Source organism: Panthera onca, chromosome D4 (genome assembly GCF_046562875.1).
Source record: "Panthera onca isolate mPanOnc1 chromosome D4, mPanOnc1 haplotype 2, whole genome shotgun sequence".
In the NCBI taxonomy this organism is placed as follows: Eukaryota; Metazoa; Chordata; class Mammalia; order Carnivora; family Felidae; genus Panthera; species Panthera onca.
The window spans coordinates 46,078,805-46,104,791 of NC_138351.1; the positions used below are offsets into that span (position 1 = coordinate 46,078,805).

The window sequence follows — 25,987 nt, forward strand, 5'->3', positions numbered from 1 at the left end:
CGTGAGTTTCCGGCTCTCGGTCACAAACCCAGGGCATTCTTTAAAAGATCAAACAAGTTGGACACTGGGAGGGTTTCAATGATGCCAGTTAACATCAGAAGAGCTGGGCTCAGTGGTTGCGAATTGTGCTCATCTGAATAAATGCCACTGAGCTGGAAATAATGACGTGACTAAAATGATGCTGGCTGTGTACCATTCCACCATTCCAATGAGTAAAATATATTGGTTTAAGCTTATACAAGGGGTGAGTTTTCCTTTGGGGGGTAAATGGGGACATGGGGTGTAGAGAGGGAATTACTGAATCAGGGTAGTAGACTAAATAGCATTAATGTCTGAAAGGCTTTATGGATGTTTGAGATCTTACTGCAAGCATCATTTGGGTGCCTTCCAAGAACTTAAAAGGTTTGTTTTGAAAAAGATTTTATTCAGTGTTACCCTTAAGTGACCCAGAATTAAACTTTGATCAAAAATGGGATTATTATCTGTGGTGCTTAAACTCATCTCTGTGCCATGTAAACGTACGGATAAAAACAGAAGTATCTCACCCTCTCATTGCCTAAGATAAAATATCGCTAAGAGGCTCATTTCTGGAAACACCGGTTCCGTATTAGACTTCACCTTGATTGGATGACTAGAATCACGTATTGGTGAAAGGTGGCTAACTTGCTTAGGAAATATTTGGAATTACGACAGTAAGAATTTGATAAGTCTCCACAACGGCACAGAATTACTCCATACGTCTCTAACACGCCTGCAATTGTGGAAGTTGTATTTAGAAGAGGTAATAGGAGACTCTTTATAGTAAAGGATTTGTTCGTTTGTGGACAGTACTGTTAGCTGGATGTCATTCTAAAGCTTTTTTTCATGTTTTGAGTATATATTATTTTATGATTTCCATGAGTTCGTACTACAAGTCACGTAGTCTGGCTTTTGACCTTTATGAAAAGCTTGGCTTAATTTTTCTCACGATAGCAAGGTGGAATGTATTGACCTAGGTTCTAATTCAGCATGAATGGATAAGATAGTCTCAGGGGTACCATTCTTTCTGCTTCAGAGCCATGCCACATTGCCTCTACTTACGTAAGTGGTCATTTGACAAAGTAACTTACTTAAGCAAATTGACGTGAAATGACTTTGGTTTGACATGGTCGAAATACAGGTCAAATAAAAGAGTATCATTGACTTTGTTTCATTATACTATACTTAAAACTTCAGTTGGGGTATATTTCCTTCCCTTGCACTTGTTTGGCTTAGCTACTTTATGAAAGTTAAGGACTTCACAGAAAAATGAGTGGTGATAGTTTTTAGTATGTAGAGTTTTCAAAAGTTTGTGGGAGGTCTGAGCTACTAAATCAGAATCTCTAGAGACGAAGCGAAAGCTGTTTTTTGTTTGTTTGTTTGGTTGGTTGTTTTTTAATGACTTCCCCAGTGCGATGACGTGCAGTGATGTTTGGGACCAGTGGCAAGAGCAACAATCTCTCAAGTGGATTGCATGCAAGCCTACCCATGAGGTATAGGAAGAAGATACTAGAATGTTTCTTATTTATCTTTTATCTCAAAAAGAGAAATTAAGCTTTAATAATATTTAATATGTAGATTAATGGGTTTCTTATACTTCTCATCTGATGACCATGTGTCACCTAAAGTAGCCAGGTATTCTAAAGGAAGAGGGAGAGTTCCACAATGAAGAATGGCTTCATCATCACAGAGTAGCATCATCTCTCCTCTGTTACAATATGGCAGTCCATTACAGTTTATGCATATCAGCTAAGTGAATTTATAGGAGACATATATGCATACATGCATACATATATACAAATGTATGTAGTCATTTTGCATATATTTATATGTGTGTGGAATGTGTGTGTATATACTATATATATGTGTGTGTATGTGTATATATATGTCCTATATATATGCACATATATATACATATGTATGTATATATATGTGTGTGTGTGTGTGTATATATATATATATATATAGGACATATATTTATACGTATACACACATATATATACATGTCCTATATATATGTGTGTGTGTGTATATATATATATATATACATGTATATACATACATATATACATATACATACATATGTATGTATATATATGTAGTTGTGTTATTTTATTGGACATGATGATTCTGGGTCTGGGTTGTTGAAAAGTTTATCTGAAGCACTGTTAACCATGACTTTATGGAATTTCTTTATTCCCTTGTGTAATGCCTAAGCACAACTACACACAAGTCATTTGTCTTTTTTTTTTAACAATTTAATTGCTATCATTTTCTGACAACAGTGTCTTTTTAAGGAAATAAATGAAATAGCAGCTTTATTGAGATACAATCCACATCCATAAAGTTGACCGTTAAGGTGTATAATTCAGCGATTTTTAGTATATTCACAAAGTTGTGCATCGACTGCCATTACCATACTCCAGAACATTTCAAAATCACTCCTGTGGTAGGCTGCATAATGGCCTCCAAAGATATTCAGGTCCTAATCTCTGGAACCTATGAATATAACCTTGTGTAATAAAGAGGACTCTGAATATCTGATTAATAAGTTAAGGATCTTGAGATGGGTAGATTATGCCAGATTATCTGGGTGGTGCCTTAAATTTAACCATACCTGTCCCTGTAAGAAGGAGACAAGGAGAAAGAATGTGACGTGAAGCCGAAGGACCAAAGATAATGTGATATGACGAGGACATCCTGATCCAAGGAATACAGGCAGCTTCCAGAAACTACAACAGGCAAGGAAATGGCTTCTCTTCCAGAAGCCCCAGAAGGAAGGAAATCAATGGCTTGATTTTTAGCTTTGTCAGACTTCTTTGAGCTCTGGCTTTCAGAACTGTAAGATAATACGTTTCTGTCATTTTAGGCCACTAAATTTGTGGTAATTCATTACAGCCACAGGAAATGAGTACGATCTCTCAAAGAAACTGTACCGATTAGTAGTCACTCTCAATTGCCTGTGGGAAAAGCACAGTCCCTGGCAACCACTTTGTTTCTTTACAGACTTGCCTAGTCTGGACTTTTCTTGTAAGTGGAATCATGCAATATAGAGCCTTTTGTGTCTGGCCTCTTTCACCTAGCACAACATTTTCAAGCACAACATTTCAAGCATAACCAAAACTTCACTCCTTTTTGTGGCTGAATAATATTCCACTGCATGGCTACAGCAAACTTTATTCATCCATTCATCAAAGGATGAACATTTGCATTATTTCTACTTTGTGGCTATTTTGAGTACGGCTTTGAAGATTTGTACACAGGTTTTTGCATGGACTTACGTTTTCCATTCTCTGGATGGATACTTTGGAATGGGATTTCTGGGTCATATGCTTACTCTTTTTAATTTTTCATGGAACTGCCAAAGTATTCTCCCAAGTGGTTGCACCATTTTGCATTCTTCTCAGCAATGTATGAGAGCTTCCATTTTTCCACATCCTCATCGACATTTGTTAATCGTCTTTTTTTTATTGTAGTCATTCTATTGGATATGAAGTATCTCACTGTAGTTTTGATTGTAGTTTCCTATTGATTTAATGGTGTTGAGTGTTTTTTCATGTGCTTGCTGGCAGATAATATTATTTACAGTATTTTTTTTTTCTGCTTTGGATAAGTTGTTTTGTTTTTTTTTTTAATTGTCAAATTAGCTAACATACAGTATAGTTCGAGAGTAGATTCTTGTGATTCATCACTTACATACAACACCCAGTGCTCATCCCAGCAGTGCCCTCCTCAATGCCCATCACGCATTTTCCCCATCCCCCACCCACCACGAATCCACTCCCATCAACCCTCAGTTTGTTTTCTGTATTTAATTGTTTCTTATGGTTTGCCTCCCTGTTTTTATCTTATTTTTCCTTCCCTTCCCCTATGATTATCTGTTAAGTTTCTCAGATTCCACATATGAGTGAAATCGTATGATATCTATCTTTCTCTGACTGACTTACTTCTCTTAGCATAATACCTTCCACTTCGATGCACGTTGTTGCAAATGGCAAGACTTCTTTCTTTTTAATCACTGAATAGTATTCCATTTTATGTATATACCACATCTTCTTTATCTATTCACTAGTTGATGGAAATTTGGGCTCTTTCCATAATTTGGCTCTTGTTGATAGCACTGCTATAAACATTGGGGTGTATGTGCCCCTTCTAATCAGCATTTTTGTATCCTTTGGATACATTCCTAGTAGTGCAATTGCTGGGTTGTAGGGTAATTCTATTTTTAATTTTTTGAGGAACTTCCACAGTTTTCCAGAGTGACTACACCGGTTTGCTTTCCCACCAACAGTGCACAAGAGAATGATGTCACTCTCCAGAGATAAATCGAATTCACATCCTTGCTAACATCTGTTGTTTCCTGAGTTACTTACAGTATTTTGTACGGAGATTGGAAGTGTCTCTGAAAAAAATCTGTGTTACATAGAGGTTCCAATTCATTGAACTTAAAGATATTTTACATTTTTTTCTAATGTTTATTTAGTTTTGAGAGAGAGAGAAAGAAAGAGAGAGAGAGAAAGGGCATGCACAGGGGAGGGGCAGAGAAGGAGGGAGACACAGAATCCAAAGCAGGCTCCAGGTTCTGAGCTGTCAGCACAGAGCCTGAGACGGGGCTCGAACTCACGAGCCATGAGATCATGACCTGAGCCGGAGTCAGATGCCTAACTGACTGAGCCACCCAGGCGGCCCTACATTTTTCTTTTATTAAGAACAATTGTTTCAAATTAACTTTGCCTAATATTTTCCTTCTTAGAGTTCATGTATATAACATGTGAATAAATGTGCATATATGCTGGTATGCTAATTTTCTTTTTCTTTCTCTTTTTTTTTTTTTTTTAACCAGTAGAGATGTACAAACAGGCATGTCTATAGGGCACTGGATTAGAGGTTGCTCCAGTGTAACATATACTAAGATGTCTTTCAAAGGTGCCATCACACACCATCTTTATGAAGAGGTCTGTTAAGGACGATCCCTTTTCTCAGGTTTTTTGTTATATATGGTTTTTGGAAATGCGTTGCAAGAACAAGGACTTGACTTAAAGAAACTAGGATATAGCATTCACTTAGAGGAATTGCCTTTAAATGAGTAATTTAGGAGCAAATAGCATTATGTAATAACCACAAAGACAAAGAAAACAACTGTGCCATTTATTGAGTGCCTGTTGCGGTCAAGGCACAGCACTCAGTGTAACACACTTTATTTCATTTCATTATTACACCGTCTCTGTGAGGTTGGTGGTCTTGTCCTTATTTTATATGTGAAGGAGCTAAGACCCATGAGTATAAGTAATTTTTGCAAGGGCATATGGAGCCACAGGGCAGAGTTGGGATTTAAATGCAAGGGTAATTCCTTGCCTTTTATTCTGTATTATGTCATATAACGTAATCAATTCTTCTCACTCATCTTCCCATCCCTACCCCCTTGTCCCCTCCTACCCCAAAGGCAGGGGAGACGTAGCCAACTGCCACTTGATAAATAAAAGGGCTGAAGGAGAATGGCTTAGAGATTTAGCAAGCAAGAGCATTTCCTTTTAGCCACAGAAAACTCAAGAACCACTTAGAAGTGGCTAGGGTTTAGAGTCAGCAGTTGCAGAACAGTGTTAAAGAGGGACTTGATTCTAGTTACAAGTGACATGCATCCTGGAGCCAAGCAAGACAGTCTGCTTTCTGAGCCAACCCTGTGGAGGAAAGGATACACTGTTTTTGTTTCTATTCATTCATCCATGTTTGTTTATTCAACTAAAATTTGTGTGCCTACTGTGCACAAGGCACTGTTAGACGCTAGAGACAGAATGATGTAAAGGACAGACCTAGTTCATACCCTCGGGAAACTCTCCTCTTAGGTCAGGCCCCGAGCACACGGGCAGTTTAACCGTTCGTGGTCCACCTCCCTGTTTGCAGTTGTGATGAATTCTACAAAGCACGACTATACATTGCTTTGGAACAAGCTGAGTGAATTTGAGGTAACCTAACAATGCTAGTAAAACTTTTGTTGTTATTAGTGAGGCCTTTCCCGGTTCGTCGTGAAGTTAAATGATTGGTTTCTGTTCCTCCTTTATGAAATTTCTTTACCCCTCGGCTTCTTCTCTCCTTGTCCCAAAGCATCCCTCTATATTTGAACGTGATCACTTGCTGTGAATATTGGTTTCCATGGTTGTGTTCCTGTGAGCTACTTTGGGGATGTAATAAGCTCTCTGTATTTCTTTCTAGTCCTAGTTCTGAACAGAGGAGTTGGCCTATTAGATTTGGTGCCAGTTAGTTTGTGAGACATTCTAAGTGTCCAGGAAAGTTATGATTTCACATTTTATATTCCACTCTCTTAATGAATTTTTACTTTTTGAAATATGTGTATTGAGGTTTTAAAGTATTTTTTTTTTTTTTATTGCACGGCATGTTTATTCAAAAATCAGAAAATATGGGGGCGCCTGGGTGGCTCAGTCAGTTAGGCATCTGACTTCGGCTCAGGTCATGATCTCACGGTTCATGAGTTCGAGCCCCTCATTGGGCTCTGTGCTGCCAGCTCAGAGCCTGGAACCTGCTTCAGATTCTGTGTCTCCCTCTCTCTGCCCCTTCCCTGCTTGCACTCTGTCTCTCTTTCTCTCTCTCTCAAAAATAAAGAAATATTAAAAAATTTTTTTTAATCAGAAAATATGGATACATAAAATGTGTAACCAAAAAATGCATATGATGTCACTATCCAGAGATAAATCTAATGTAAACAATTTGCTATATAATTTTGCACCTTTTTCTTTATAGATGGGTTGTATATCTATAGATATTTTTAAAAATGAGAGTGTATTGAGCATACTGTTTAATATGATCTGATGTTTTTCCTCTGAATGTATTGCATATATCTCTTTCTGGCAATATGTATACACTATTTTATTTTATGTTTATTTTATTTTATGTTTATTTATTTTGAGAGAGAGAGAGAGCGTGCGTGAGAGCATGAGGGAGCAAAGGGGAGAGAGAGAATCCCAAGCGGGCCCCACATTGTCAGCACAGAGCCTGATGTGGGGCTCGAACCCATGAACTGTGAGATCATGACCTGAGCCAAAATCAAGAGTCACATGCTTAGCTGACTGAACCACCCAGGCACCCCATGTATACAAATTTTAGTGGCTAAATAGTATTTGTACATTGCATGTATTACACTTTTACCAACCTTTTATTGATGGGTATTTTGTTTGTTTCTCAGTTTTTACTATCATCTAGAGGGCTATGATGATTGTCCTTAGATCTAAACCTTAGTACGTATCTCTAGTGTTTAAAGTCCTTAGAATAAGTTTTTACAAATGGAATTGCTGACCCAAGGGTATAAATGACCATCCATAAATATTTCTCCCTTTTGAACTCCTACCTGCATTAAGTAGGAGTGTTGCTTTACCTATACTTTTTTCTGCACAGGATACGAAGTTTTCATACATGTCTTCATTTATTTTGGAAAACACGATTGACCATTGTAACTTAATTCTTTATTCTTTCAGTTACATATCAAAGTGAGCCTTTTACATCTGCTAACGTAGGTAATAGGCATTACTGAGGATTTGGTGACAGTTAGCCGAGAATAAAGGATATGACACCTTGTAGCAAATGAGGAAACGCAAGGAAATCTCACACATTATTATTATTATTTTTACTGCAAGAAAAGCTTTACGTTGACATTTACTTTCTCGTAGCCTAGGGTGGGAAGTTGTGGTAAGGAGTAATGTGAAGGCCTCGAAACCTTCTACACTCATATAGACATGTCTGGGTTACCTTCTGGGACGCCAGGCGGGGATGTGGCCGTTCAGTGATTGTGTTAGGTGCTCTCCTCGCGGCCCCGTGTACCGCATCTAGATATCTGTGGTTGCACCAGGTTTCTGAGGATTGAAACTCAGCAACCACTGCAGAGAAATGCATACACACTCTCCCAGGGAGGCTCTGCCCAGCCCTGCCTTCTGCCCCCAGCCTGGAGGTTAGGCTGCATAGAGTCATTGGAAAGGTAAAGCCAACCTCGGTGGACGCAGTCAGCTTGCTGAGGTTCCTCTTTTCCTCTCATGGGACTGTGTTAGCTTCAGCCCCCGACTCTAGCAGCCAGACGTCCGCTATGAAAGAGCGAGGGGAAAAGAGCGTGAAGGAGAAAGGAGAGCTTTTGAAGTACCGTTACTTCTTTGCCTGGGAGCATTGTCCAAACAGTACGATGGGAGTGTGATGGTACGCACAGCCAGCTCAGGTGGACAAAGCCGAGGCCACACGAACCCCCTGTGTTCCTATCCCCGTCAGACCCAGAAGAGGGCTGGTTAAAGCCGGAAGAAGAGTGGTGGCCACGCAAGTGCTGAAAATGGATGGGGGTCGAATGTATGGTCCATCTTTGGAAAACTACCCAAGTTAAAAGCAGAACGTAATCTTAATGCTGATGCCAAAAGTGAACATTAGTTGAGCGCTTATGCCTCGCCAGGAACTATCTTACGTCTTTTTTTTTTTTTTTTAAACGTTTATTACTTTAAAAAAAATTTTTTTTAATGTTTATTTATTTTTGAGACAGAGAAAGAACATGAATGAGGGAGGGTCAGAGAGAGGCAGACACAGAATCTGAAGCAGGCTCCAGGCTCTGAGCAGTCAGCACAGAGCCCGACGCGGGGCTCGAACTCATGGAGTGTGAGATCATGACGTGAGGTGAAATCGATGCTTAACCGACTGAGCCACCCAGGCTCCCCAAACGTTTATTTATTATTAAGAGAGAGACAGAGCATGAGCATGGGAGGGGCAAAGAGAGGAGGAGACCCAGAATCCGAAGCAGGCTTCAGGCTCTGAGCTGTCAGCACAGAGCCTGACGCAGGGCTCAAACCCATAAACCACGAAATCATGACCTGAGCCGAAGTCGGACGCTTAACTGACTGAGCCACTCAGGTCTTTTTACAGCTACTCTTAATGTCTTTTTACAGACATCTTCATAGTAACCTTGTGAGGTTGGTAATAATGCTGTGATGACTAAATTTATGTGTTAACTTGACTGACCTATGGGATGCTCAGATAACTGGGAGGGTGTTTCTGGTAAAGATTAGCATTTGAATCAGACTGAGAAAAGAGATCCTCCCTCACTGATCTGTGAGGAGGCAGTGTCCAGCCCATGGAGGGCTGGGAGTGGACCAAAAAGGTGAAGAAAGGGCAAAATTCTCTCTCTCTCGCTCTTTTTTTTTTTTAAATGTTTATTTATTTTGGAGGGAGGAGGGGCGCACAGAGAGGAGACAGAGGATCTGAAGCAGGCTCTGCACTGTCAGCCCGATGAGGGCCTTGAACTCACAAACTGTGAGATGCATAACCTGAGCCACTCAGACGCCCCAGGGCAAATTCTCTTCTTAACCTGGAACAGCTGTCTTCCGTGCTTGGACGAGGGAGCTCCTGGTGATCGGGCCTTCGGACTCTGAGACTTACACCACTGGCTCCCTAGTTCTCAGACCCATGGACTTGGACTGAATTATAACACTAGCTTTCCTGGTTCTGCAGCTTGCTTGACAGCACGTTGTTTCCTGTCTCTCTCCCTGTCTGTCTGTCCACCTGTCCGTCCATCCATCCATCCATCCATCCACCCATCATCTCCTGCTGGTTCTGTTTCTCTGGCAAATCCTGACTTAATACCAATACTGTCCTTCATTTTGCAGATAAGGAAACTGAAGTTCATGCAGCCCATTAGTGGCAGAAGCAAGGTTTGAACCTGGAGTTGGCTGATAGTCTCTCTAGGTTTGCCTGCTTTCCGTGTCGTATACACGGGGTCATATAATATGCGGTGTTTTGTGACTGACTTCTTTCACGCAGCTTACTGTTTTCAAGGCTCATCCCCGTTGTAGCATGTTAAATCTAAACTCTGAAGGTGCCACTGGCTATTATTTGCTTTGAGACCCTACAGGAGGCTCTTTAGTCCGTCTGCTCAGAAGTTTTCCAGCTTTGTGCAGTATTATTTTCCTGGCAGGTGTTTATGGATTGTACAGTTATCACCAGCCATACTTTTAGTTGATGTGGCGGGAATAGGTGTTAATTCTTGGCTTATGCTTTGCGGGAGGAGGAGCGATAATCATGCCTGGCAGTGAGGGTGTTTAAGAAAATGTTTGGAATTATATTAGGTTTCCCACGTGTGGTGGAAGACGTTTGGCTTCATTCTGTAGGATAAAAATATAGGAAGCTTTCAAGTGTCCCTGTAAAATGTTAATTTAGGGGTGTGGAAAGAAGAAACATGAATGTTAGTTTTTACCAAAGAATGATCACTTAGCCAAATATCATTTTAAAAATATACTAATTTTAGGTGTCATAGGAAAATAAATCTTTTTTTTTAAGCTTATTTATCTTTGAAAGGTGGGGGAAGGGCATGGGGGGGGGGCAGAGGATACAAAGTGGGCTCTGCGCTGAGCAGAGAGCCCGGTGCGGGGCTCGAACTCACGAACGGTGAGACCATGACCTGAGCCAAAGTCGGAAGCTTAAGCGATTGAGCTGTCCAGGAGCCCCAAATCTTTTTTTTTTTTTTTTTTATGTAAACTATAGGGAAATGGAAGAATCATATTAATGTTAACTATGGAAAAATGATTAAGGCTCAAATCCATAAAATGGCTATGTATTTCCTTTAAAATAATACTCAGGTATTATATGTATGTAGTAGGAAAGTCATAAATAAGTTCTAACTGAGAAAAAGATTTTAAAAATCACCTCTAAACCTTAGTGATATGTATCTAACAAAAAAGAGATCATACTATGTTAAAGGGATGTATTATATATTCTTTTTTAATCCATTTCTTCAACTAGTAGTTCACTGTGGGCACCAAGTCATGTGTCTACTCACATCGAATTGAATGAACATGTGGCTGTAACGTAGTAAATTTCCTGTTGTAGGATACTCAAATTATTCACTCTCTTGTTTTGATTGTTCATGTTGTAAGCCACACTGTGAGAAGTGGTTTTTTGTATCTTAATCTTCATTATTTAGTGCGCTCACATTTCTGATGCAAATGGACAAATTAGGTTTGAAAAGAGGTTGGGGTGGGGTAACATTGAGTCTCTACATTTTTATTTTTAAAAATTTTTGTATATGTTTGTTTATTTTTGAGAGAGACAGAAAGACAGAGCGTGAGTTGGGGAGGGGCAGGGAGAGAGGGAGACACAGAATCCGAAGCAGGCTCCAGGCTCTGAGCTGTCGGCGCAGAGCGCGACGCGGGGCTCGAACCCACGGACTCCGAGATCATGACCTGAGGCGCAGTTGGACACTTAACCAACTGAGCCATCCAGGTGCCCCTGCCTTTAATTTTTATTAAACAGGAGGTTGGTTGTTTCTTCGGAAAGGGGTCTGAAGTATGTTTCTTCCTTGTTCTTAGGAAGTTGTAGACGAATCTGTTTAATTCAGGCACGCAAGACTGATGTTCACGATTGTTATCTACAAAGAACTCGTCCGTTGTATTATCCGCAAATCTGTGGATACATAGAGGGGGTGGAGGAAGATAGAAGAATCATTTTCAGTGAACATGTAGTTTGGTCGTGTTTCAGTAATGGCAACGTTGGTTACTCAGATGTCTTCGTGGAACTCCATCATTGTAAAGGGGACTAAACTCAATAGGTATTCCCAAACGTTTCATGTGTGCTGCTTAAAATTGTTCTGGAAAATGTTTTTAGAGCCTCTGTACTGACTGCTTAATCCATCACTTATTTTTGACGCGTAGCACGTGGTTGATTTTTCAATGTGAAATGGCACTAAATGACTTCTCAAGCTCTACACGGTGCACTCATATTAATCCCTTTAACCCTTATTTATTTTTGTTTTAAAACTTTTAAAAGTTTATTTTTATTTTTGGGGGAGAAAGAGAGGGTGGGAGGGAGGGAGGGAGACAGGGAGCATGAGCGGGGGAAGGGGCGGAGAGAGAGGGAGATACAGAATCCCAAGCAGTCTCCAGGCTCCTAGATGTCAGCACAGAACGCAATGCAGGGGCTTGAACCCACGAATTGCAAGATCATGACTGAAGTCAAAGTTGATGGTCAACTGACTGAGCCCCAGCCGCTCCCCCCCCACTTTAGCCCTTTTAAAAATTTAGGTGGGTGATGGGGCGCCTGGGTGGCTCAGTCAGTTAAGCTCAGGTCATGATCTCACAGCTGGTGAGTTCGCGCCCAACTTCGGGCTCTGTGCTGACAGATCAGAGCCTGGAGCTTGCTTGGGGATTCTGTGTCTCCTTCTCTCCCTGCCCCTCCCCTACTCGCGCTCAGCCTGTCTTTCAAAAATGAACATTAAGATAAATAAATAATAAAAAAATAAAATGTAGGTGGGCGATATTTTACTTTTGCTGCTAAGACACTGCGTTTGCTTTGCTTTCAGTTTCGTGTCTGCTGAACAGCTTTTTTAACAATTTGGGTTTTGGTTTTTTGTTTCTTGTGTTTTTTTTGGATTTTAAGCTATTTTGATCGAATTCCTATTATTTTTCTTTACTACCTTGAACTCTAACCTCCATTTCTCCTGAACAGTGGAAGGAACTGACCTTTAAAAAAAAAATTCCCTCTGGTTATGTGGAGGGGAAGAGAGAACTAATCATTTTGTTGTCAGAGAATATTTCTGACACATTCTTACTGTGCGTTTGCTAGTTCATGCCAGAAGAATGCCCAACATGAAATAGATAATTAATCCGGACAGAATCTAGCAAAATTGAAAAGTGAACGTCCCTGCGGGGAGCTCTTTGTGTCATTCTCTCTGTTCCTGCAGAGAAATCAATGGAGTTTGCATCGGAAGAGACTATTCTCTATAGGGCAGTATCTCAGGGAAGCTGCGACTTCTCACAGGGGGAAATAAAAGAGAAACCTAAAACCCCTGGCCATTGAGAAGCGAGTCCCTTGGAGGGAGAGTCTAGATCAGTCTGTTTGATAAATGCCTCTCTGTTGTTACTTGTGTGGCTCACACAATTCTAAGCCCCTCCTGTTCAGATACTAGAATGACAAGTCTGCGCTCTAAACCGCCCAACTCTTTCTCCGAAATACAGAATAATTTGAAAGGTCTCTGGCGCGCTTCTTTTGGAGATGGCCTGGAGAGGTTAAGGATTGTTAACAGGAGGGCAACCTTACCACGTCAAGTACAAATATTTTACATTTGCTGAGCCACAGTTTGAGATTTAGATACGTGTTTCTACATTATTTGCCCTGAACAGGACAGAAATTGAGCAACTGTCATAGGAAATCATCGGAATTACTGCCCTTTAGATTATAAAGGACTTTTAAAAAGGCAAGTTAGTATATACCTCACTTATTCTCTAGGACACTGCCTTGATAATAAACTAGTCTCAGGCATTGACAGACTGTAAAATTGCCTAAATAAACCTGGGCTAGTCATTTTCTTATGCTTCTAACCTTTAACCCCATATTATTAGGGTAAGAAAGAATGTTATTTTTCTCATTGTTTCTGCTCCATTGATTGTGTGTCTGCTTAAACTCCCTCTTATCCCCTGTTACTGTATTTTCGTAACAGAAGCATTCTGTTTTATGAATCGTGGGTGCTGAATTAGCTTAAGAGGACTTCAGTGCACGATGATGACCTGAGTCCTTTAATTGTGAAGACAGTTTCTTTTACCTTCATTATGAAAAGGGCAAATAAGGCAGTTTTCATTGCCTATATATATATATATATATATATATATATATAGCCTATATATATATATACATATACACACACACACACACATACATACATATATGTAAAGTTTTCCCTCTGTTGGAAAAAAACATCAGGACAAAAGGAGTAGGCTGTTCCCAGGAATTTCTAGAAATAGCTTTTGGAAGTAAAATTAGAAGATAGCTATCTGATGTTCCTCTGTGAAGGAACAAAGTCATTCTTAAGGCACGAGGATTCGTTATTTCTTCCTTCAGCTATAACAGCAGTAACCATCTTTTACAGCGGACAAAGCACGTTTGCATACAATTGTCTCAACATTGCCTTTACTGCTAACCTTGTGCTATACGCAGAGCAGGTGTTTCTAGTATTATTTCCGTTTTGCAGCTGGGGAAACAGATTGAAGGAGATTAATGACTTTGCCGTAGTCACACAGCTACCAAATGGGAGAGCCTGGGGCTTTTGAACTCTAATCGTGTGCTCTTTCGAGTGGACCACACTGCCCAGAGTCTTCTTAATCTGTGCTGTGTAGTGTTGCTAAGATTCTCATGGACGAATGACATGGCAAAAATATCATTCTCCACGAGAAACACAGTCGGCAATAAAATATGCATAATGTAAGCACTTAGAGTGGGTATATTCTCCAAAACTCATAGATGAACTAAGCAAGGTGTTCAGAGTAATTTGTCCATAAATATTCATATGCTCTATGTCCATAATACCTAGGTGTTCCATCTACTTTATCTATTCTTGTTTGTTTTGCCCTTACTAGTGAATGGTGGATTTAGTGTTGTAGGCTGATAGTTTCCTCAGCACCTTTAAGATGTTATTGCATGGTCCCTGGTCTTGTTAATTTTGAGGTCTGCTGTTACTCTAAATTGGTCCTTTGCAGATAGTCTCTATTTTTTGATATTCTCTTTTTTTTCCCATTTGGCTTTGAAGATTATCTCTTTGCCTTTGGTGCTAAATAGCCATCTTATAATGTATGTGAATGGAAACTTATTTTTCTTGCTGAGGGCTTAGAGAATTAATGTCTTTCATTGATTTTGGGATTTCTTCGCCATTATTTCTTGAAGTAGTTCTTTTTTCTCTCTCTCTCTCTATTCCTATTTTTAAACTTTCATTTTGAAATAACTTTCAGAGACACCCGGGTGGCTCAATAGGTTAAACATCCAACTCCTGACTTGCGCGCTCAGGTCAAGATCTCACAGTTCACGAGATTGAGCCCCGCATCGGGCTCTGCCAGCACAGAGACTGCTTGGGATTCTCTCTCTTTCTCTCTCTTTTTTCCCCTCCCCTGCTCGCTCACTCTCCTCTCAAAAAAATAAGTAAAAAATAAATAACTTTCGAAAGGTTTCAAAAAATAGTGCAGAGAGGTATATACATAGAATGGAATCGTATTTAGTGATAAAAAGAACAAGTTACCAGTACATGCTATGACGTAGATGAACCTTAAAAGCAATTTGCTAATTGAAAGAAGCCAATAATGAAAGACCACATATTGCATGATCCCCTTTATAGAAAAGATCTAGAAAAGGCAAACTTACGAAGATAGAAAGTAGATTTATGGTAGTCTAGGATTGGGAAGACTGGAGCGAAATGAGTGATGAATGATTATGGGGTTCCTCTTTGAGGTGATGAAACTGTTGCAGAATTGATGATGATGATAGTTGCCGAACTTTGGGAGTATCCTGAAAACCATCGAATTGTACACAGGTGGTGAATCGTATGTGAATTATATCTCAAAAAAGCTGTTAGAAACAACAAAAAAAAAGAAAACTAGTACGTAGAGTTCGTGTTTATTTTTCACTCTGCTTTCCCTAGTGTTAACATCTTACGTTCATTACTACAGCGCAGCCACCAAAACTAAGAAATTAACGTTGGTACAGTGCCATTAACTGGACTGCAGACTTTATTTGGGCTTCGCAGTTTTCCCACTAATGTCCTTTTTTTTTTGTTCCAGGATCCATTCTAGGATCTCACGTGGCACTTGTGTCACGTTACCTAGCTCATCCAGTCTGTGCCAGTTTCTCGGTCTCCTCAACATTCTTGATGCTGACACTTTATTTATGTATTTATTTTTGAGAGAGTGTGTATGTGAGTGGGGGAGGGGCAGGGAGGGAGAGAGAGAATCCCAAGCAGTCTCTGTGCTCTCTGCGCAGAGCCCAACATGGCGCTCGATCTCATGACCTGAGCCGAAATCCAGACCTGGATGCTTAACCGACTGAGTCACCCAGGCGCCCAACGCCGACATTTTTGAAGAGTCCTGGTTAGGTATTTTGTAACATGTCCTTCGATTTGGGTGTACATGGTCTTTCCTCATGATTAGACTGAGCTTGTGCATTTTTTGGTAAGGATACTCCAGAAGTAGTGTTTCTCACTGTATCATATCAGGAGTACGTGATGTTGGTATGTGTCATTACTGGTGATATTAACCTTCACGACTCAATACTCAGTGAATGTGATACATCCTGGGTTTTTCTACATCACGGTTACTGGTTTTTTTCTTTTGTAATTAACACATTTCCTGGAGGAGATACTTTGAGACCATCCAGTTGTCCTGTTTGTCCTCACACTTTTGTCCACTAATCTTATCCACCAGCAGCTCTTGCCTGTGACAGTTATTCCTGTGGTGTCTGTCTAATGGTGATGATTTCTTTCTTTCGTTGCTTCTGCATTTATTAATTGGAATTTTTCTCTAAGGAAGAGCTGTGCCTTCTTTTTTATTTGCTTATTTATTTATCTAGCTATGCCTCTGTGGACTCAGGGGATATTTATTTGGCCATTGGGAACACTTTAAAATTGGCTCTTAGGCCCCTTCAACAAGTTGACATCCTTTTTTGAACACATCCCTACTTTTGGCATCATAAGATGCTCCAGACTTATGTTACATTTTCTTAGTCTAGTCCTGGAATCAACCACTTCTCCAAGGGCCATTCTAAAATTAAACTCCTTTAGGAACTCTTTTTTTTTTTTTTTTTTTAACGTTTATTTATTTTTGAGACAGAGAGAGACGGAGTATGAACGGGGGAGGGGCAGAGAGAGAGAGGGAGACACAGAATCGGAAGCAGGTTCCAGGCTCTGGGCCATCGGCCCAGAGCCCAACGCGGGGCTCGAACTCACGGACCGCGAGATGGTGACCTGAGCTGAAGTCGGACGCTCAACCGACTGAGCCACCCAGGCTAGGAACTCTTGATAAACATAAGGAAGGCCACTTCTTTTGATACAACCCGATTTTGAAATTTCTTTTTATATTTTGTAACTCTGATCTCTCTGGTGAGTGTTTAGGACAACTTCTTATCTGTTGGGTCAATAATTTCAATGATTACATGCTTTGATTCTGGAGATTGGCTCTTTTCCAAACTTGCCTCTTCTTTTCCATCATGCCATACTTTTTTTTTTTTTTTAAAGTTTATTTATTCGTTTTGAGAGACAGAGAGCAGGGGAGGAGCAGGGAGAGAGGAAGAGAGAGGGAGAATCCAAAGCAGGCTCCATGCTGTCAGCACAGAACCCCATGTGGAGCTCGATCTCACAAACGGTGAGATCATGCGTTGAGCTAAAATCAAGAGTCGGATGCTTAACCGACTGAGTGACTCAGACACCCCCATCATGCTGTACTCTTTTACTGGGAATTAAATGCCCTGTCTGAAATCTTTAATTCTTTCAAGTACTTCTGTATTTCCATTTCGTTATCTGAAGGTCTTGGGATTTTTAGTCCTGCTGTTTGTTGCTTTTGTTAGTTCTTTCATGTGGGACTGTATCGTTATAGTTTTCCGAACTCCTTTTTTAGAGGAGCGTATTTTACTTCATTTTTCCGTGTGAACCATATGGGTTATGTGTTGGAGGAATAGCCCTTGAAGTGATCCAGGTGCCCCCACGTCACTGCCATTTTTCATGTTAATGTCTCAGCTTGTTGGTTTTCAGTCCAGCTGTTACGCTAAGGGTGCAGCCCTTCAAGGGTGCTCCGTTCCAACTCCCTGCCTCCTGTAGGCTAAAGGTAGTATCTCCTCTTTCCATGTGGACTTCGAAACACAAGCTATGAGGTTATGGAAACTGACAGCTTTCTTAAAATACCTCAGTGTAGTTATTTCCCTTCTTGTTTCGGGCACTGGGTAATTAACACCAACCCCTCCTGCCCCTTTTTTTTCCTCTTCAGCTCAGCTTTATGTAGCAGAATTTCCTTCATTATCAGCCATTTCAGGTGTGGCCTGTCCCATTGCTAGAGCCAGAAGTCAATCTGCTTTCTGAAAACAGACAAGTCATTGGGTGATGCATAGTAGAGGCAGAACAAGCCAGTAAACTGACGAACCCGATGTAATTTGACAGATTGTACAAGTCAAATGGGTAGTGTGGGTCAGATCCACGGGGTTCCACGAGATGCACGTAGCAAGATGGTAACAGATTAAATCTAAGGCGCTCTCAGGGTCAGAAGATCTCTGAGATGTGGTGTCAAGAATAGCCCAGAGTTGGGAAGGTCAGAGAAAGCAGCCTTCTTTACTAGAGGCTGCCCTGTTTCCGATTATGTATGGGAGCAAGCCGGATTTACAAGTATTCCCTGCAGGTATCCTTTGCTTATGTTTAAGGCCACAGTTCATGGCTGGGGTTCTGAAATATTTTCCATATGTCCAGTACCATTTCAGGCATTAGCTTTCAAACTTTCTAGGCGGAAGACTTCTTTAAAAAAGTTCTGTGAGCCCTAGACAATACTTGGAGGATATAGCCTCCCTCCCCACCCACCACCCATGGAAAGGGCAAGGCCCTTTTTGTACTTCTGTACTTGGTGGCCAGACGTCGTCTCTGCTGGTGGGCAGGGTGCATCAGAGCATCTGTGCGGCCGTACTTGGCTCGGCGTATTTTGATTTGTAGAAATACTCAAACGACAAAGCTATTGGTGACCAACCTCACATCTGAGTCATAGTACTTTCCTTTCCTCTTGCTTGCAGGATATTTCTCTCTGGATGTCTTTCCGTCAACTCACAGCAAACATCTCCCACACGGAACTCCTCATCTCCTACAGATACGCTTTTTCTTCCGCTTTTCCCTCCTTTTTACATGTTGCTTTTTATTCACTCGGGTCTTTAGGTGCAAAACCTGTCCCTTCCCAATTCATCCTCCTAGTTCTTTGCGTTCTTTTATTCTCCATCTCACATTTAGTACTCCTCAGGTTCCAGGACCATGAGTCGTTGATAAGGACTGATAATCTGATGTATACTTATTATCATGAGCGGTGAGTGGGGAAGGAGAATCAAAAGACATGATCATTGTCTTCAGAGAACTTAATATCTACTTGAGGAGACAACTTACATTCACGAAAATAGTGAAGAATACTAGACAGTATATAATTAAATGCTAAATTGGGTGGTACAGAGTTTTAAGAGTTGGAAGGTAGAGGAAAGGAAAGGGATAAAAGGAGGGCTTGAATTGTAAGAAAACTTAATTGTGGAACGGGGCTTTGAACTGGGTCTTGAAACACCTCAGTTGGAATCGGACAGGCGTTTAAAGTGAAGAGAAAGCATAGACAATTAGTGAGCATGGGGTTTTTGGAAAACGTTTGAGGCTCTGTGATAGGGACCAGTGAGAAATAGGAATTAGTTTGGGTGACTGCTTTGACTTTGGCTATGAGACTACCAGAAGAATCTTTCAAAAGTAGCATTTCAGTTTTTACCGGGGGAAGGGGGGGGGGGCGACAGAGAGAGAGAGAGAATCTTTAAGCAGGCCCCACGTTCAGTGCAGAGCCTGATGCAGGGCTCGATCCCATGACCCTGGGATCATGACCTGAGCTGAAATCAAGAGTTGGACATTCAGCCAACTGAGCCACCCAGGTGCCCCTGGCATTTTAATTTTGATTGTTCCCCAACTCAGAAACCCCTGGAGGATTCCTTTTCTTTTTTGATTCTGATTGAAACTGTTTTGGTATCCTAGGGACTCTCTGATGTGCCAGTCTTTCCTCACCGGTACTTTGGGCACTGGTTTTGTGTTTTGTGTTCTGACTTAATGCTTTCCACTTCCTCCAGGAGTGTCTGCCTGATTTCTGCCCGTTCCTTCCTCAAGTCCCATCTCACAGCTTGCTGGCTCTCGATGTTCTCTCTCATGACCTCTACCCCCAGACAAAGCTTTACTCCCCGGTGCCTCCTGAAACTCTTTTCTGTTGAAGACAGTTTAGGTTCTAACCATACACCTTTTGTTTCCTGATAATTTAGAATTGCATACGTTTCTCTTCCTTTCCAAGAGGGGCTAAGTTCTTTGAAATGTTCGATTGTGTTTTATATTCCATTGTTCCTCTTAGTACTTTATGCTTCTCTGAGGGGCTCGAACTCACAAACTTCGAGATCACAAACTGACGCTCAACCAACTGAGCCTCCGAGGTGCCCCCTTAGTATATGTTAACGGGATCCAAATTTGTAGTGGACCCCAAGCCAAAGACCACTTTTCTGCTCTTTCATGGAAAGAAGAAAATAAGAGCAAAAGCATCAACTCCAGCTGTTCTGAGATATTCTTCACCATCTCCTCTTTAAGCCTCTCCTTAATCTGTGTCCTTAAGTATATTCATTTATCTTTGACATCTTTTCACTTACTACCTTATGTAGTTTTTCCTAAATAATGTAAGTTTATAGATGGAGATAAATTGTGTGTTAATTGAAGCTTAAGAGAAGAGATGGGAGTATTTTAGAAAGATTAATCCTTGTTAAACTCTATCTAATTGATCTGTGTTGGCACTCTTCCTGCCTGAGTTTTAAAATTTTAATAAAATATCTGTACGTGAAGAAATCATCTGTTGTAGTTGGGATCGAACTTAAGAGACATTTGAATATCCAGAAAACGAGATACTGAAATGAACGATACTGAAATGAACTAAGAACACTTGATCTAGAAAATTGGGTCAAGTTAAAAATAACATTTTTGTTGGGCAGTGGGTTTTGTTGTTGTTGTTGTTGTTGTTGTTGTTGTTGTTTTGTTTTCTTTGTAAAGAGACTTCACGCCCAGCTCAGAGCCCGTCGCAGGGCTTGAACTCACAGCCCTAAGATAAGACCAGAGCTGAGATCAATAGTCAGACACTTAACTGACTGAGCCACCCAGGCATCCCAGAGCTGTAGTTTTATTTTATCATTTAACAGTCTCTTAAAAAAATCTGTAGAGGAGTGCCTGGGTGGCTCAGTCGGTTAAGCGTCCGACTTCAGCTCAGGTCATGATCTCGCAGTCCATGAGTTCGAGCCCCGCGTCGGGCTCTGTGCTGACCACTCAGAGCCTGGAGCCTGTTTCGGATTCTGTGTCTCCCTCTCTCTCTGACCCTCTCCCATTCATGCTCTGTCTCTCTCTGTCTCAAAAAAAATAAATAAACATTAAAAAAAAAAGTTTAAAAAAAAATCTGTAGAGACTTTGAAAACCAAGGTTTAAAGTAATTTATCTACCAATCTGTCAATATATTTATATATAACCAAGGTTTAAAGTAATTTATCTACCAATCTGTCAATATATATATATATATATATATATTTTAAAGTAAGCTCTGTGCCCAGCATGGGGCTTTAACTTATCACCCTGAGATCCAGAGTTGCTTGCTCTACTAACTGAGCCATCTAGGAACCCCAATTATTATTTTAAAGTTTATTTATGAATGAGAGAGAGAGAGAGAAAGAGCAAGCAGGGGAGGGGCAGAGAGAGAGAAGGAGAGAGGGCAACTCCCAAACAGGCTGTGCATTGACAGTGAGGGGTTTGAACTCACGAACGGGGAGATCATGACCTGAGCTAAAATCAAGAGTCAGGCACTTAACCGACCAAACCACCCAGGCGCCCCCCCCCCCATTATTATTTTAAATAATACACTTATTCTCCAGACTCCTTTAAATGTTTGCAAGATGACTTGAGTGTGTTCGATTTATATCTGTTAACATCTCAATTTTCGGAGTGGTGATGCAGTTTCAGCAGGACTGAAAAACAAAAACTGTGGATACCTACCTGTCTTTAAAACTATTCTAACATTGGCTTACCCTTCTTTGTTTCAGGCAATGATTCTTCAACAATGTATATGGCTAATCTGGTGTGTGCGTGCGTGTGTGTGTGTGTGTGTGTGTGTGTGTGTCTACGCATGTGCACGCATGTGTGAGTTTTATTTCCTTGATTCACCAAAATAAAGTAGTAAAGAAGCCATCGTGTGAATCAGGCTGCGTCTTCTTCAACAGTTACTTACCTTGGTTTAAATAAGTTCTTTTGAAAACATAAAAATTAAAATAAATAAATAAAAAAGTTCTTTTGAGGCGTGATTACCTTATCAAATCTTAACTTCCGGGAATACTCTTCTTGTTCTTTCCTAGTTTCCTCATAATAAAGCGACTCTTCTTTACTAGTGGCCTCCTGCCAGTTGGGATTTGGTTGGGTGTTGACTTTTTTATTTGCTTCCCAGGTTGTTTGCATTCGCTCCACGTGGAATGCTCTCTCCCCGAAGCTCAGCTGTGACACGAGACCTCTCATTTTGAAGACCCTCAGTGAACTGTTCTCTCTGGTTCCTTCCTTGACAGTCAATACAGCTGAATATGAGGTATGCACTTGGAGCTCGATAAATGATCTGTTTCTACCTTGGAAAGACACGGGCCTTATGATAACTTACAGAAGAAGATATTCGTAACCTTTGCCAAAACTCCTTTACCACATTTTGTTCTGAGAACGTGAAATCTTCGTGGCGTAGGAGTAGGAGAATATCCATACTATCAATTCTGTCTTTTTAAGGCTTATTTACCTAAAGGATACCAAGTTTTTATTAGGAGAAGATAGTCAAGATTTTAAAAAGTCAGTGTGTTAAAAACGGTGTTTCTAAAGTAATAGAATTCCTGAGGCCAAAAGTTGAAATTCATTTTGTTGGTGTTTTTACTTGTAAAAAATGTCACAAAGACTTTAATAAGGCAGGGCAGAAGTCTCCCATAGTACAGACATACTGTCATTTGTGTTTTGCTTCTACATTTGTCATAGATTTGATTTTTACATGTTAGTTCACATTTCCTATGAATGTCTATATAAGGAGGATGATTGAAAAATCAAACTGTCTTAGGAGAGGAAAATAATTTTTTTAATTAATTTTTTTTAATGTTTTTATTTATTTTTGAGATAGAGAGAGACAGAGCATGAGCAGGGGAGGGGCAGAGAGAGAGGGAGACACAGAATCTGAAACAGGCTCCGGGCTCTGAGCTGTCAGCACAAAGCCTGACACGGGGCTCAAACTCATGGACTGTGAGATCATGACCTGAGCTGAAAGTGGACACTTAACTAACTGAGCCACCCCACCGCCCCGAGAGGAAAATAATCTTATGAGCTGCTCAGTATTTGTCATTGTAGTGACCCGAAACACTTGGTGGAAGATGCTTTGCTAGAAGATTCATATATTCTGCTTAACATTTTCTGTATTATCTCTTCTTGAAATGAGTCAAATGAGAGAGTGGCGAATTCATTTACGTCTCGACTTTTGTCGCCATATCGCCGCTCATGCTCACCTTTTCCCTTTTTCCATTAAAGAGGAGCAATTGATTTTCACTTGAAGTCTTCGTGAACTTTTAGTTTGATTTAGTTCTTCACAGACTTTGATAAACTACCTCCCCCGTAAGAATCCAATAATAGTCTCTTAAATGCTTTAGATTATGTGAGAAGGCAGGATTATAAGATAATACTTCTTCCAATCATTCTTAGTGCTGCACAGTGGATGAAATCAAACTTGTCCTTCCTGAAGATACAATACCTAGCATAGCGCCTGGCACATAACATATATTCAGTAAATAGTTCATGCATGATTGAACCAATATAGGGGACTGTGAGTTTATTCTCACATTTGGGTTTTTGTTTCAGGGTATTAAAAAAAAAAAAAGAATCAATTTGAGACTCTAGAGTATGTAGTTCACCAACCGTCTTTTTTATGGCGACTGTTATGATACGTATACTTACATTATCAGAAAGTCTGTTGGGCTACTGACACAGAGCTAAGACTAAAAGCCAAAGTAAGGACATGTTGTGTATATTCATTTTCTGTTTTCAAGGACTGAACTCCTATACCTTTGTATTGCTTGTACTTTGAGTTATTCAGATTTTATTACAGGTTGATTTATGAACTGGTTTTTGTGCTGGTTTCTTCTCTTTGCTTACCGGTGGCTGTCAGTTTTCTGTTGTGGGGAGGCGGGACTTGATTTTTTTTCTTTTTCGAACGTACATTCTTTTCCAGTGGTGTCTTATTCTGGTGTATCTTCATGCTTATCTTTTTTTTTTTTTTTTTTTTAATTCTTTAAATGTTTATTTATTTTTGAGAGAGAGACAGAGTGCTAGCAGGGGAGGGGCAGAGAGAGGGTGACACTGAATCTGAAGTAGGCTCCGGGCTCTGAGTGGTCAGCCCAGAGCCTGATGCGGGGCTCGAACTCAAAAGCCGCAAGATCATGACCGGAGTCGAAGTCGGACGCTTAACTGATGGAGCCACCCAGGCGCCCCAATGTTCATGCATATCTTAATGAGGTTCCTTGTTGCTCAGATAGATTGCTTTGAGGCCATTCCATCCATCAGTTTCCTCCCAGTAAGAGAGAGCCCTTCAGTGACCATATCCACTTGGAAGCAGAAATAAAGACATGTAGAAGGAGACCTCTGTCCATTTGTCTTGATCTGTCTTGCTCTCTCTCTGTCTCTCCCCATCCCTCTCTTTTCCCTCATCTTCTCTTCTCTCACCGTCCATTGCCTTCCTTTCTCCCTCCCTCTTTGCCTCTCTCCCTATATGTATCTAGATAATGGGTTCTCTGTTAACTGCTTAGAGTTTGGGTATAATTTTCCCAAAGCATTTCTTAGGTCGTTGCTGTTCCCAGTCACTGCAGTGTCTTGTGTTTGCCTAAAATGGAATCCAACCCCTCTTTACCTAACCAGTAAATACCTAATCAGGTCTTTTAGAATCTGGCCTCACTCTTTTTTTCCTGCCCCCTGCACTCTAGGAAAATTAAACCACTGGTAATGTTTCTTTTTTTTTTTTTCTGCCTCCAAACTTTTCCATTTCATTTCCTTTGTGCACATTGTTTTCTGTCAGAATTGCTTTTTTTTTCCCATCGCTAATTTTAAAATCGATTTTAGACGATACGTAATTGGTTGAATTCATCCTGTTCTTTGAGAATTTTTGTGCAAGTGGGAATCTATTGCTAGAGACTTGATTCTTTATACTATTCTAAGAGCATTTCTCTTTTAAAAAACGTTTATTTATTTTGAGAAAGAGCAGGGGAGGGGCAGAAAGAGAGGGAGACACCGAATCTCAAGCAGGTTCCAGGCTCTGAGCTGTCAGCTCAGAGCCCTATGTAGGGCTTGAACTCACAAACCGCAGAATCATGACAGAGCCGAAGCCAGAAGCTCAACCGACTGAGCCACCCAGGCACCTTTAAGAACATTTATTTCTATTTTATACTACAGATATGTGTGTTTGTGCATATATTATTTTTCCCATTAAAGTATAAGCTTGTTGAAAATAGACACGATGCTTCCATTAGTGTATTTTCTGAATTGCTTTGGAAAGTGCTTGTATATCCATTCATTGACTCAGGATATATTTATTAAAACTGTGCTAGGCTTTACAGACACTAATACATATTCTAGATATTCTTTTTAAGTGTTTATTATATTCCCAGCACCTTTCCCATTAATTTATACCAATTTGTTATAATGTCTCACAGGAAGGTATTATTTTTCATTTTATAGCTAAAGGATCTGAGATTTGAAGAGGTTCATCCATTCATTAAATGTTTATTAAGTACCTGCCACATGCTAGGCAAGTAACTTGACGAACATTATAGTTTCTAAATGAAGGCTGGTGTCTAAACCTGTAACTTTTAGCTCCATAGTCTGTACTTCCCCATTACACCATGTTGTCGGTCCTTGCCTTCCTTTTTTTTTTTTTTAAATGTTTATTTATTTTTGAGAGAGACAGAGAGGGAAACAGAGGATCTGAAGCGGGCTCTGCGCTGGCAGCGGAGAGCCTGACGCAGGGCTCAAACTCACGAACTGTGAGATCATGACCTGAGGAGAAGTCAGACGCTTAACCCACTGAGCCACCCGGGTGCGCCCCAGTCCTTGCCTTCCAAGAGCTCAAAGGTTGGCAGAAGAGGTAGACGTAAGCAACAATAATTATAATAACATTTAAAAGTTTTTTTTATTGTATTTTTAATTTACATCCAACTTAGTTAGCATATAGTGCAATGATGATTTCAGGAGTAGATTCCAATGATTCATCCCCTATGTTTAACACCCAGTGCTCATTCCAACAAGTGTCTTTCTTAATGCCCCTTACCCATGTAGCCCATCCCTCCTCCCATAACCCCTCTGGCAACCCTCAGTTTGTTCTCGGTATTTAAGAGTCTC

The 25,987-nt window shown here is 40.5% G+C and overlaps 1 protein-coding gene across 4 annotated transcripts in view; it reads left to right on the forward strand.

Moving 5' to 3' along the window:
* FOCAD (focadhesin) overlaps nt 1-25,987 on the forward strand; it is a 322,539-nt gene that overhangs the window by 171,612 nt on the left and 124,940 nt on the right. For all 4 annotated transcript variants that reach the window (XM_078436754.2, XM_078436756.2, XM_078436757.2 and 1 more), the window contains one exon: nt 22,029-22,163. In XM_078436754.2, the coding sequence (XP_078292880.2) occupies nt 22,029-22,163 (135 nt within the window). The remainder of the gene's footprint in view (nt 1-22,028; nt 22,164-25,987) is intronic.